Below are 12,926 nucleotides of genomic sequence, written 5' to 3' on the forward strand. Positions count from 1 at the left end.
TTAGAATTTGATTTTGGGAAGTTTGTCAAAAATATCAAAGAGGGCAACACAGAAAATTATTTTGATCAAACATAACGTCTTTGCTTTCCTTTTATAAGCTCTTATCAGGAGCATGCCAATAGTACAGGAAATCTTTATCCTCTTTAAAGATGAAGGAATATTAAGTTTTAAATTTACATAAGTACATTATTGATATTAATACTTATTTTTTAAACCCTTGTAATACAATTCAGCTTTAGCCAGGTTAATTACAGAAGGTAAAATTCTCTCTCTCATTCATTCCATTCTGAAATAACCAGGACAAAATTACTTTCATTTCCCTTAATGAAAACACATCTCCATACCTCACATCCTTTTTTTTCTTAGTGTGGCACAAAACATGTTCATTGATAGACATGAATATCTTTAGTTTCTCTGTAAAAGGAACCCAAAAGTAGATAGACCTGTGTTCAGTAATTAATGCTTCAGTATTTTATCTTATTTAGAAATGATCTAAATATACACAGAATTTCTGTCAATCATCTATCATTATCAATAGCTGTCATTTAACTTAGCAAAACTCTAAAGTTTCAAGTAATCAAAAAGATTCTGGAAGCTTTCTTTAAATACTTATACCATGAAACATAATTATTGCTAAAAAGTTCACCTAAAAACCTTTTATCTTACTTAGATTTATTTAATCTACTTGTTCTCAATAATTATATTTAGATTACTCAAAAAAATTTCATGAGATATTAGACAAAGTCAGCCATCGTTCTAAGTTATTTTTCTTTCACTGACAAATTTTGTAACACAGATATAATGAACTTATTTGACTAATAAACCCAGGTAGAATAAAAGTTGTATGTCTACATTATATTCATTGCTGATGACTCTAAAGACATGCCTATTTTATTAATCTAACAAACTTAAACTAGCTTTAGTACTGAATATTTTCCCAGGTTACATGAACCTGAAAGGCACTTGGGCTAGTTTTCATTATATTTCTGAGAACTTTAAGAATATTTAATTTATAAGTGCTCAGTTTTAAGCTAATTAAATAGAGCTCTTTTACAAATTAATTTTGGCAATACCATCTGGAGGTAGAAAAATATCACATATATATAGCATACATTCATAGACATACACAGATAGGCAGATGCAAGCAGAGTCCTTAAATAGCTTTTGTTTTAAAATTTTATCCACAAGGTGGGTATAATAATGTAAAACTAACTAGTTAGTAAAAGAACAGTTGGATCAAAACTGTTTCTGGCAGATGGAATAAATTAAGGTTGCCTGCTTAGATGGCTAAAGCTTTTTCTACTAATATTTGTGGAGAAGACACTTAAGATTTGTATTTGTTCTTGGCAAGTAATCTTATAGAAGCTGTGGCCTAGATTTTGGGCAAGGGTTCTTCTATAGCTCTTTGTATTTTTAAAAGACCTCCTGTTCCTTTTTCTTTCCTTCAGTCTTAGGAATTGGGGATGGTCTCGATAAGATTCCTGGAGAGATTACAAGCCTTTTGAGGTAAATAGAGGAGGTTTCAGTATTGGTCAAAAAGAATGGGTGGCATCTGAACTGCCTTTAGAGCTGCATTTCCAGTCTTGCAAAGATTTATAACCTAGGGACAGTTGCTCTCAATTCCTCAGGAGTTGGGTTGTAACTTAAATGACATACATCATAGGTTGACTTACCCATCCAACTACATCATTCCTAATTTGCTTCTTTCCCTCCTGTGTACTTAGTTTTATTTAGATGAGGGAAGAAGGCCTAATAAAATTCCTATCAGGCTGTGAATATCACCTTCCAGTTTCTGGCCAACCTTTGAGCATAGAGCTACTAAAAAAAATTCTTTTAAATATCTTGCCAGTTTTTAGCTAGGACAAACAGTAAATATTCCTGGCAGTATTAAACAACTCCATGGACCCAAGAGGCATCCCCAAAGGTTGTTACCTTCCCAAGATCCAGTCACTCCTAAAGATGGACAAAAGAAAGGCTGACAGCCTGCATGTCCCAGGCAGGCAGAAAGCCAAGCCCAGCCCTTAGGACACAAAATGAGACAAGCAAGAAGGCAATAGCTATTCCTGGTAGGGAAAGGGTCAATAACTAATGGGTCTGGATTTGGAAAGGAAGGGACAATGTGAAATTTTATTTTGCTCCCTTGGCTGGGCACTATAGAATGGCCACTGATCTTTTAATTCTTTTCTGTATTTGGTAGGATCTTCTGAAAGTGTAGGAAAAAAGGCTTTATAATTCAAAAGATCTGCTGCTGTCCAGGGGACATGAATTCACTGGGCAGAGCTGGGGCGGGGGGTGATCTGGGATATAGCTGCAAAAGATATTGCATAGGAAGGCCTGAAGCTGACAGAGCCTGATTATAGAGTCCAGCAAAGCAACTCCTACTGCATGTCCCTGGTGCTTCTGCTAAATTCATTTTCTGGCTTTCACCATTTACATGAATAACCTGTATATTCTTAGAGATTAGGCTGGAGTATTTTCTGTAAATCTTGTAGGAAAGTTAAAACATGCAGATGGGGCCAGATTTTAAGAAGAGGATTTTATGTTGGATTTTTATTTTAAGTCTAATTTTCTGTTCTTTTATCTTGTTAGGGAGTCCCTAAGTCTAGCTGTTACATTATTTTTTTTTCCTTAAATGCCAGACAATTGTATTTTGAAAGTCCTGATTTTTCTTTTTTACAATATCTGCAAATGTCTGAAGGCAAATTGGAAGGGGTCTGAGTGGATTTTAATTTTTGTTCTAATTTCTGTCCTTTCAACTTATTAAGGGAGTCTCAGTGGCTAGCTCTTATACAAATATGAGAGATATGAGAGCTCTCTAAAAGTTTTTTCCAATTTAGAAGTTTTTCCAATTCAGAGGATCTATTGTCTGGCTATTGATGAGTAGGATCCTATTAGCCCAACTCAAACCAATAAGCCTTTTTATAGTTTAACCAAGAACACAGGAGGTGTTCCACAAGAGAGTGCAAAACAATGCAGCCCTCACAAGATCCAGACAGTTCACTCCGAGTTAGCCTAAGACTTTTGAGGGGCACTGTTTTTAAATAGCTGTTCCAAAATGCAGGGAATCACATTTCCCCCCTTTTTGAGTAGAATAGGTTTAGATTTCCTTAGCCTGGATCCATAGCCTGTTCGGCTGCCTGCCAGATGCATATGCATCCTCTGGCTGGCAGAGAACAGAAAACAATGACCCTCTCTTGGAGGAAAAGTACTCTAGAGTACTTTAGCAAAGTAGTCTATCAAATTTACCAGGGTTGCTTAAGCCTAAGAAACTAGTTCCACAAATATTCTCCTGCTAATCTAAACTTAGGAAAGAGAGAAAAAGACTCTTACTACTCTTGCTTTCAGTAGACCCTGCAATGGCAGAGATCCAGGAGACTGATGGGGCAAGAAGTCTTACTTTCTGCTGGTGTTTGTCAGATGTCCCAGGATCTGTCAGCTGCAGCAGCCTCAGAGGGATCAGAGTGCAGCCAGGGAAGTTTATCCTGCTGACTATGCCAACTGTGGGGAGGAAGAAATTTTCCTCTACCCTTCTAGGTTTTTCTGGCTGGTCTAAGTATTAAATTGATATGAGACAGATTAACAGGAGAAAATCAAATTTAATTTTGTATATACGGGAACCCCACATACGTGAGAGACTCAGAGACCTCACATTCATGAGAGGTTTGAAGACAGAAAGGTAAAATGAGGTATTTGTGCCATCTTGAGCAAAGGAATGGGCTAGGGGCCTGAGGCTTCATAGAAGAGGGTAATTCTCTGGATGATAAAAAAAGAGCAGATGTTCAGTAATTAGATGTTTGCCCTACCATACAGATAGGTCATAAAAAGTTATTTCTGGCAATAACTCTTATTATGGGCAAGAACCCCAATTTAAATTCTTTAAATTCTTAAAAGTTTCTCTTGAACTCTCAGGGTCTCAGTTGCCTTCAGCTCAAAATAATCCACATGCCAAAGTGGCACATCTTGGGGAAGCCTGTTCTGAATCTCTTCCAGGCAAACATGAAAACTCATCCATAAACAGCAGGAAGCCTTTATTTATTGCTTGTAAGTCTGTGAGTTGGCTAAAGCAACTCTCCTTGCTGCAGGTCATCTGATCTATCACTGTTTCAGGCTGCAAGTCGAGTTAACTTCTGCTACATGTGTCTGATTCTTGGCCACAAAGAGACAAACATGCAGAGCCTCTTAGGCCTAGATTTGGCACTGGCACGTTGTAACTTCCACCCACATTTCTTTGGCTAAAGTAAGTCATTTTATTAAATATTGCTAGCAACAATTACTACTATCAATATGAGTTTCTGTGGAGGATTGGGGGAGCATATGAGACTTTTTTAGGCCCTCACCCATAGTCTTTGTAGAAGTCCTTTTGTCTAGCTGAAAGGATCTACTAAGCATCACATTATTATTTTCCAAGATTATTAAGAACAGTCATGACAACCAAACCCATTAATGTCAATGTCTTGGATTTGACCTTTATCCTGACAATGATTCAGTGGCTCCTTCTTTGATATGATGCGAAACACTTTCATTTTCCAACCCGAAAGTACTGGAACATAAGTACTTCTGTATGCCTATGGCCATTTCCTTTCTGAGCTCAGTTCTTTCCTTTAGTACCTAGTCAAGTGCAGCCAGCAACAACCAACTCACACTATCAGCATTCTGCGTTGAAACTTCCTTACTCAATATTATAAATTCATTAGCTGCATTTTTTGTCTTCCATGTTTTGCCAGATGGCAGTTTGCCAATTGTTTGCCGCTACATACCATGGTCACCATTTTCTCAGCCTCCTGTAATGTATTTTTTTGCTACTCACCACCCAGTCCCAAAATCAATCCTGCATAATTTAGGTTTTTATCATAGCAGCACCCTGCTTATAATTACCAATTTCTGTGTCTGGCAGCTTTTACTACAGAATGAACAACCACAAAATCTCAATGGCATACAATAATATACATTTATATCTTGCTTCTGATTTCTGCAGATCAGCTGGGGCAGATGTACTTCAGGCTACGTATTGGGTTCACACCGTTCCACATGTCTCAATCTTGGGGCCCAGGCTGAAGGGGGCAGTGACTGCCTGGACATGTTCTTTTCAAAGCAGATATTGGAAACTTCCAAGGGGAGAGAAGAAACACACTTAAGTTTTAGGCTTATAACAGATACATACTCATTTATACCTACATTCCTTTAGTCAAAGCAACTCATATGACCAAGTTCAACACCTATGGAGCAGGGATCTGTACTCTTCCCGTGAAGGTAGAGGAGGAGGGAGTAAGCATTTGCTGAGTAATACACTACCGTAGCATGATATAAAAGTATAAACTAATGAAAGAAAGTATGCTAGGGCTGTTAGTAGAGGTCGCAAATATATGACTTTATAGATGGTCTGGCTCAATCTAGGAAATAAAGCATCTAGGATGGAGTAAATGGATTATAAATTTCACATTAGCTTTAATAAATATTACTTTAAAAAACCCCAAACACTGGTACTTTCATAATAGTTGGGTAGCATACAGATTGAACTTAGAATTTCTGGCAAGTATCTCCAGTTTACTTACTATTAAGACAAGATTGTGGGCAGATGCATACCAAAAGAACCTGACCGAAAAATCAGGCCTTGAGATATGGTCATCCTGCTTTAACTCATGGGTGAGTCAAGGGAAAACTTTCAACACATTCAGGTTTTTTCAAATGAAGCCAAAAATTCTTCAAAAGAAGTAAAATTATCAAAATATCACTTACTTCTTAGAATAATTAACATTAAGTAATTCTTTATGGCCATAATTTAATTACATATTCATTAAAATATTGAGACTATACTTAAGCACCTAAAAATTTAAAGAGGATAAACAAGAAGTTTCTAAACCTTTGCAGTACATTTTATAAAGAAGGGGAGAGTCAGAGTGCAATTTTGTTTTATACCACGTATAATTGCTGTCTGATCCAGCATAAGAGGGTTCCTTCTGGCTCTGTTCTTGGTATGTTAATGTGCAGACTTTTTGATCTCTTATTACTTTCTTATTTAGTGACTTCCTACTGATACGGGATGAAGACTGCATTCCATTATCCCACTGTAATCTAGCCCTTGCTGACCTCTTTAGCCTTATCTTTCATATGTTTAGCCTTATTTTTACATCCTGGAATAGGAAAATCAGCAAAATAAAACCCCAAATGTGCTTTACCATTGATTACTTTTGGACAGTTATGTGTAGTACTCTCTTCCTTTCTTTGTCAGTTCCATCTGAAAAAGACTTACTCATCTTTAATGACTGGATTAACCTCCTATTGGAAGCATTTGAAAGGGAGGGGAAAATAATTTTCCTTCTACCTTTCTAAATTTTTGGCTGGGGCCCCTGTAACAAAAGACAGATTAACAGGAGAAAAACAAATTTATTAGCATGTATATCTCACCTATACATGGGAGATACCCAGGGAAATGAGTACCCTAAGGAGATAGCTTAGAATTTGGGCTTAAATACCATCTTCAGCTGAAACAAAAAAAGAAGGATGTGGAGGAGATCAGTTATGAGAAGGTGACCAGGAAAATGTAGGATAAAAAAGAGTATGGTTTATTATGCTGATTTAACTCAGTGCCTTCTCCATTGATAAGAGTTTGTTGTATTTTAGGCATCCCTCTATTCCTGGTACAGAGAGGGAGATACCCTTACAAATGGAGATTTACTTTATAAATTACCCTTGCAGAAGGGTAACTTCTTTGTTTACAGAGCTTTTCCTATGTGTGCTGTTTCTGAAAATAATATGCTCAAAATAATCCTTATACCGAAGAGGCATATTTTGGGGTGGCATCTTCTGCCCTCCTATACCTTTATCTTCTTTCTCTTCTGTGTCCTCAATGTATTCTATATATTTGTACATATAAAATGTACACTGTCAGCGAGGAAAACAATTTTCCTCTACCTTTCTAAGCTCTTCAGACTGTTCTAAGAATTAAATTGACATGGGACAGATTAACAGGAGAAAATCAAATTTAATTTCATACATACAGGCGCTCCATAAGACAAAGACAGTCAGGCAGTTGAGGCTTATGTCTGTCCTGAGCTAAGAAGGGGTTAGGGATCTGGGACTTCAAAGTGAAGAAAGAGAGTTCACATGGAGATGAAAAGAGCAGATGTTTGGTAAGCAAATCTTTGCTGGTCCATGCAGAAACAATGGGACACAGAGAGAAATTTTAACAGATTTTGCTAGGTTCCTCCTTGTCGACTACACTTAGTTCATATTATACTGTAGTTATCTACAGTGATAGTTCTCTTCCTGGACTACGTCCTCTATCTAAATTCTTTTAGGCAGGTAAGGGGGAGATAAAAATAAAAACTTCCTGAATCCTTTATTTCTTAAAAATAATCAGCCTAAAATAATCTTCATGCCAAAGAGACACATTTTATGGTGGCAAATTCTGCTCCCCTGCAGTTCTTTATGTGTGTGTGTATGTGTGTGTGTGTGTGTGTGTGTGTGTGTGTAATCTTTTGGTTGCTGCTATAATGCTTAAGATCATGCTTCCTTGTAGTTGCTATTGTCAATGCAAAATAACCCATAACCATTCTATAGATAAGAGAGGTAAGGTGAGTTTTATTTGATCCAGCGTGAGTGTTATAACCCGGGAAGGTCTTTTCCAGAAAGGAAGAAAGCGTTCCAGAGAAACTTGGTTTTTAGTACAGTCTTATACCTTTTTAGAACAAAGAACATACATTAAACATGCTCAGATACATATTCATCAAAGTCTCAAAGAGGTATTCAGTTACAAATTAGCAGATTGACGAGACCCTGACATCAGGAGAGGGAGTAATACCCATGTTACCAATGGGGTGTAGGAGGGGAAGTATGCTGCATTCTTATCTTAAGAGACTGCATTCTTTACTTTCTTGGTTAAAGCAGATGTACAATGTATGTTTGATAGGCTGTAATTCAAACTTCTTTAGTTTAAGCTGATCAGTTTTGAAGCTGGATAGTTATGCCATATCCCTCAATATGTGAAAATCTCCTGTCACTATTAAAAAATATATATATAAAATAACTAATAAAAGATTAAAAATAGGAGTTTTAAGATTAAGAAATAATTTTTAAAAGAAGCAAAAGGATTAATATTAGGAATATGGGAAAATATTAAAATCAATTGAAACAAAAGTAAATTAAAACAAATATTTTGTAACATGAAATATGCTTGAAACCAGAAACACAAATTAAAATGTTAAATTTCACATGGCTAATTCATTTAAATGTAAAAATAATAATTAAAATGTAATAAAACACTTGAACATAGAAAATAAACTGTTTAAAATATTTAAAAATTATGAGTTGAAAGAGTAGCTTAATAGTAATAAGAGGGTATTATACATCGTTCCTAGCTAGTTAGAGGAATTAAAGATAGTGTATTAAAATCTCCCTAACCCACCCACATGAATTAACAGAATTGAGGACACTTGAGTAAAGACATTTTATTTTTTTTATAGGTTTTTTTTTTTCCTTTTCCTCCCCAAAGCCCCCTGGTACATAGTTGTATATTCTTAGTGGTGGGTCCTTCTAGTTGTGGCATGTGGGACGCAGCCTCAGCATGGCTCGATGAGTGGTGCCGTGTCCGAGCCCAGGATTCGAACCGACGAAACACTGGTCCGCCTGCAGCAGAGCACGCGAACTTAACCACTCGGCCACGGGGCCGGCCCCAAAGACATTTTATGTTTAAGGCAAAGAAGACTATTTATTGAATGTAGTTGACAATGAAGAAGATACAAAAAAACTCCTATCTATTCTCCTGTTCTCCCACTTCTCTTTGTAGAAACCTCCTTCTCAGAATAGTTGTGGCTTGTGACAAAAATGGGTTACTTCTCTTTCAAAGTTATCTGATTGCATGGATTCCTCTCAAGGCTCCTGTCTATGTAAAGTCAAAGGGGATGGGTTGAGTCTCAAGAAAGAAATGCTAGGCACTACACTCACATCCACTGACTGAGATTCTTTCCTATGCATCAGAAACAGGATTTATTTCTTGCTCTCCAGTTTACCCATTGGAAATGGGACTTTATTTTTCATTAGTTTAAGGTTACGTTTCAGAGAAGATGGGTTCTAAGTATAGTTGGCTGATCTGCTTTTACCTTGCCTAAGGAGACAATGTTTAATACACAAAATTTTTTTCATGGCAAGTCTTGTTGAATATTACATATTTATTTCAGTTTATTTATCCAAAATGATATTAGGAGTTTTTACTCACAGCTCTTCTGATACCAGATGTGTGAATTTTTTAACTCCACCTGACAAGTAATTCTCTGATATTCTGGATACTAACTTGGTATCCTACAATTCAGTTCTTACACTAACAACCCAGAGTTAGCACAGACCCCACAGGCTAAGGGCTCAATCCCACAGGACTGCACCCACTTCAGATGCCAATTGCGAGTCTCAGATTGCCACCTGTATCACTGACCAACCAGCTATGAATTGAGTGTTCCCACAACCCTCTCCTCGGGTTCAGATTATTTGCTAGAAAAGCTCACACAATTCAAGAAAGCACTTTACTTACTATTACTGGTTTATTATAAAGGGTATAAATCAAGAACAGCCGAATGGAAGAGATGCATGGGGCAAGTATGGGGGAAGAGACTCAGGGCCTCCATGCCATCTCTAGGCTGTCACCTTCCCAGCACCTTGATATGTTCACCAGTCTGGAAGCTCTCTGAACCCCACTGTTTAGGGGTTTTTATAGAGGCTTCATTACATAGGCATGGTTGATTAAATCATTGGCCATTGGTAATTGAACTCAATCTCCAGCCCGTCTCCTTTCCTTTGAGGTCCTGATGGTGGGGCTGAAAGGTCCAACCCTCTAATCGCATGATTGGTTTCTCTGGCAACCAACTCCAATCCTGAAACTATCTAGGGGCCCATCAAGAGTCACCTTATTAGTGTAAACTCAGGTATTGTTGAAAGGGGCTTGTTATGAATAACGAAAGATATTCCCCTCACCACATCACTCAAGAGATTCCAAGGGTTTTAGAAACTCTGTGTTGGGATCCAGGAACAAAGACCAAATATATATTTCTTATTGTATGGCAAGTACCTTCTAAAGTAAAACCTACTCACTATGACTCTTATTTTCCTTTTTCTGAAAGTGAAATCAAAATAGTAATATTCTTTAGGAAATTGCCAAAACACAAGTTGATACCTATTCCCCTTTCTTTATCTCTCTAGTTAATACAATCACAAATAGATCTTTAAGAAAGTTTGTGCAGGAAGCATCATATTAAGATCAGTAAAAAAGAAAAAATTGTAGGAGAGGAAAAATAATTTTCTTTCTACCCTTCTGAGTTCTTAGCTGAAACTCCTGTAATAAAAGACAGATTATCCAAAGAAAAACAGAAGTTTATTAACATGTATACGTCATGTACACATGGAAGATGCCCAGGGGAAAATGAGTAACTCAAAAAGGTGGCCTTTAGAGTTCTGGATTACATGCTATCTTAATAGGGAAAGAGGGGAAGGGATGTAGACCTCTTAGCGGAGAGTAGGTGATTTTAGGGAAGATGAATGGGCCCATGGAAGAACAGATGAGAGGTATGATGGTTTGTGATAACATTTGTCTGGGTATAGTATGGACTTCTAGTCTCCTTTCCTGTGATGAGTTAATCTTCCCTGGTTGATGGAACTTTAGTTGGGGGGATAATGACACTTGAGTTGCTTTTGGCAGGTCTTTAGTTAGATAAGGAGAGTTCAGAGAAAGCTCCTCTTTGCATTTGCTGTTTTTCAAGTACCTATGGCTCAAAATAATCAATACACCAAAGTGACATATTCTGGGGTGTCATATTCTTCAACCCTTCATAAAGATAATAGATTTTTAAAAAGTAATTTGTTAGAATAGCTAAAAGAGAGAATCTAAAAGGAGGAGAAAAAGTTGCAGAAGAGTTTAATTTGTTAACATAATCCAAGAGAATTAAGAGAAGAGAAAAAAATGTAGAAGATAGAATGTTTAAACAACTATGAATGTGCAAAGTTAAAAGTTGAGAAGAAAAAATGCAGAGAGAAGAAACTCCTGAGAAAGAATGTAGTGAATTTTTATAGTAGTAAAAATAAAAGTAAAGCATTTGAAACTAAAATATTAAAAATAAATCTCCAGTAAGGTGAAGCATGTGCTCACACATCTACCATAGGACAAAGATATTTCTAACTGGGTCCTTTTGGTTCATTTCCGAAATCCTGAGCTCCTTGAATGGGAAGAGAATCAAGGGGCAGGGAGTTGGGTCCTTTTTCCTCTCCGTGGCCTGGGCTGAGCTACTCGAGTATTCTTTATAAAACCTGTCAAGGTGAAAAACAAAGTTTTCAGCAGAAAACCACAAGGGAAGATGGTCAACCAGTCCAGCAGTGGACCTTACACACACCCAGGAGCACAAAAGCAGCAATCAGGTTCATTTTTAAATCAGTCTTGAGCATTTATGTTATTGGAGTTATTTGGATCTTTTTAACAGTCTATGCTTTTTGTGTATAGAACTGTTTTCTTATTTTTAAGAGTAAATATTTCACTTAGAACTATGGCAGATATTTAAATGACTAGAACAGATGAATTGTATTTGCATATTATTTCTATATTGCTGAAAAAGTGTTGTAAATGAATTCAGCACCATGGTGTTAGGGGACTAGAAAGAGAAACTTGGGAACCAATAGATTATTATCAAGGAAAGGTACATATTCCCGAGGTGGCAAATTCTACCTATTCTAGCTTTTATTATCCTTAGGATAGTGTTCTATTTATTTCATGAGTACAGAAGTTTTAATTGGATATGTCATGTTTCAAAGACAAAAGAAATGCCTAATTCACTCTAACAAACTTGTTAGTCACTGTTTATACCAAGAGGATTTCTACTCTACAGAGAATAATATTGTTTTCTTTTTCCTTTGTTGATAAATCAAAGTTTTCCACTGACCTACAGCAGCCAAGCATACTTTAAAGCAAAATCATCCAATCTAACACAGATATGTATCCTTTTAGCTGTATGTATTCTTTTTGTCCCCTTTTTTGATTTTTCCAGAAATATTATATCCCAAAAATAATTCAGTAAGAAAATATTAAATTTGTCACAGTAATTTATCTCATAAGAAAAAATTATTTATACATTTTAATGTATTTCAATTTTAATAATATTAACTGTAGTCTTATGCTTATCTTTTTTCTTTATTGTTGATATGTCGTGTGCACATTTTTGCTTGTTTGAAAAGGTTTTGTAGTCAAACATGGCCAGTGTAGGAATGATATGTAGAAACGACTTCACTCATTACCTGGGTTTCCATTTGTTATAAAGTCACAGTTTTTCTGGAAATGTGATTTTTACAGTTTACTCTACCCAATGCATGATCTTTTACTTGAAAAAAAGGTGGTGGTAGGGGTGTTAGAGTTTCAGTCCACCCGGATCCTGTCACTGTTTGCTTTGTGCAGCAATCGCTCTGATCCTCCTGGCAGGGAACAAGATTCAGAGAACAAAACTGGTAGTGACTGTGTAGATAAGAAGGCAATGAATTCTGCTTTTAAGGCAAAGACGGAACAGCCTACAAAAGAATGAAAATAGGAATAAAAGTGCGGCATTGTTAACCTGCAGATCTGTTGTACTTTTGAAAATCTTACACTGCAAAAAAAAGTGACACTACAAAGATACATAATTATGTGACTGAAAGCCTTGAAAAAGGTCACCATTCACTTACTAGCCAAATACTTGACAATAAAATAGACTAGATTATTCATAATTGAGAAACTATAGAATGCTTTTCCTTAAAATGACAGGACAGAATTTCAGCAATATACGAGGTACTGTAATATATTATTTATTCTCTACTAGAACAACTCTTTAGATATGGTGAAGATGATGGGGTCAAGAAGAGTACTCCAGAGAAGAATGAGAAAGAAATGTTGGAGCAGACATTACAGAAGGTAGTCTAATCTT

General features: G+C 36.5%; 1 protein-coding gene across 6 annotated transcripts in view; it reads left to right on the forward strand.

The window, feature by feature from the left end:
- Window positions 1-12,926, forward strand: part of CNTLN (centlein) — a 321,096-nt gene that overhangs the window by 184,507 nt on the left and 123,663 nt on the right. For all 6 annotated transcript variants that reach the window (XR_011431201.1, XM_070248231.1, XM_070248227.1 and 3 more), the window contains exon 14: window positions 12,822-12,913. Coding sequence is in view for 5 of the 6 variants with exons in the window: in XM_070248231.1 (XP_070104332.1) it covers window positions 12,822-12,913 (92 nt within the window). In the remaining variant the exon portion in view is untranslated. The remainder of the gene's footprint in view (window positions 1-12,821; window positions 12,914-12,926) is intronic.

The sequence above is a fragment of the Equus caballus genome, chromosome 23 (assembly GCF_041296265.1).
Source record: "Equus caballus isolate H_3958 breed thoroughbred chromosome 23, TB-T2T, whole genome shotgun sequence".
NCBI lineage: Eukaryota > Metazoa > Chordata > Mammalia > Perissodactyla > Equidae > Equus > Equus caballus.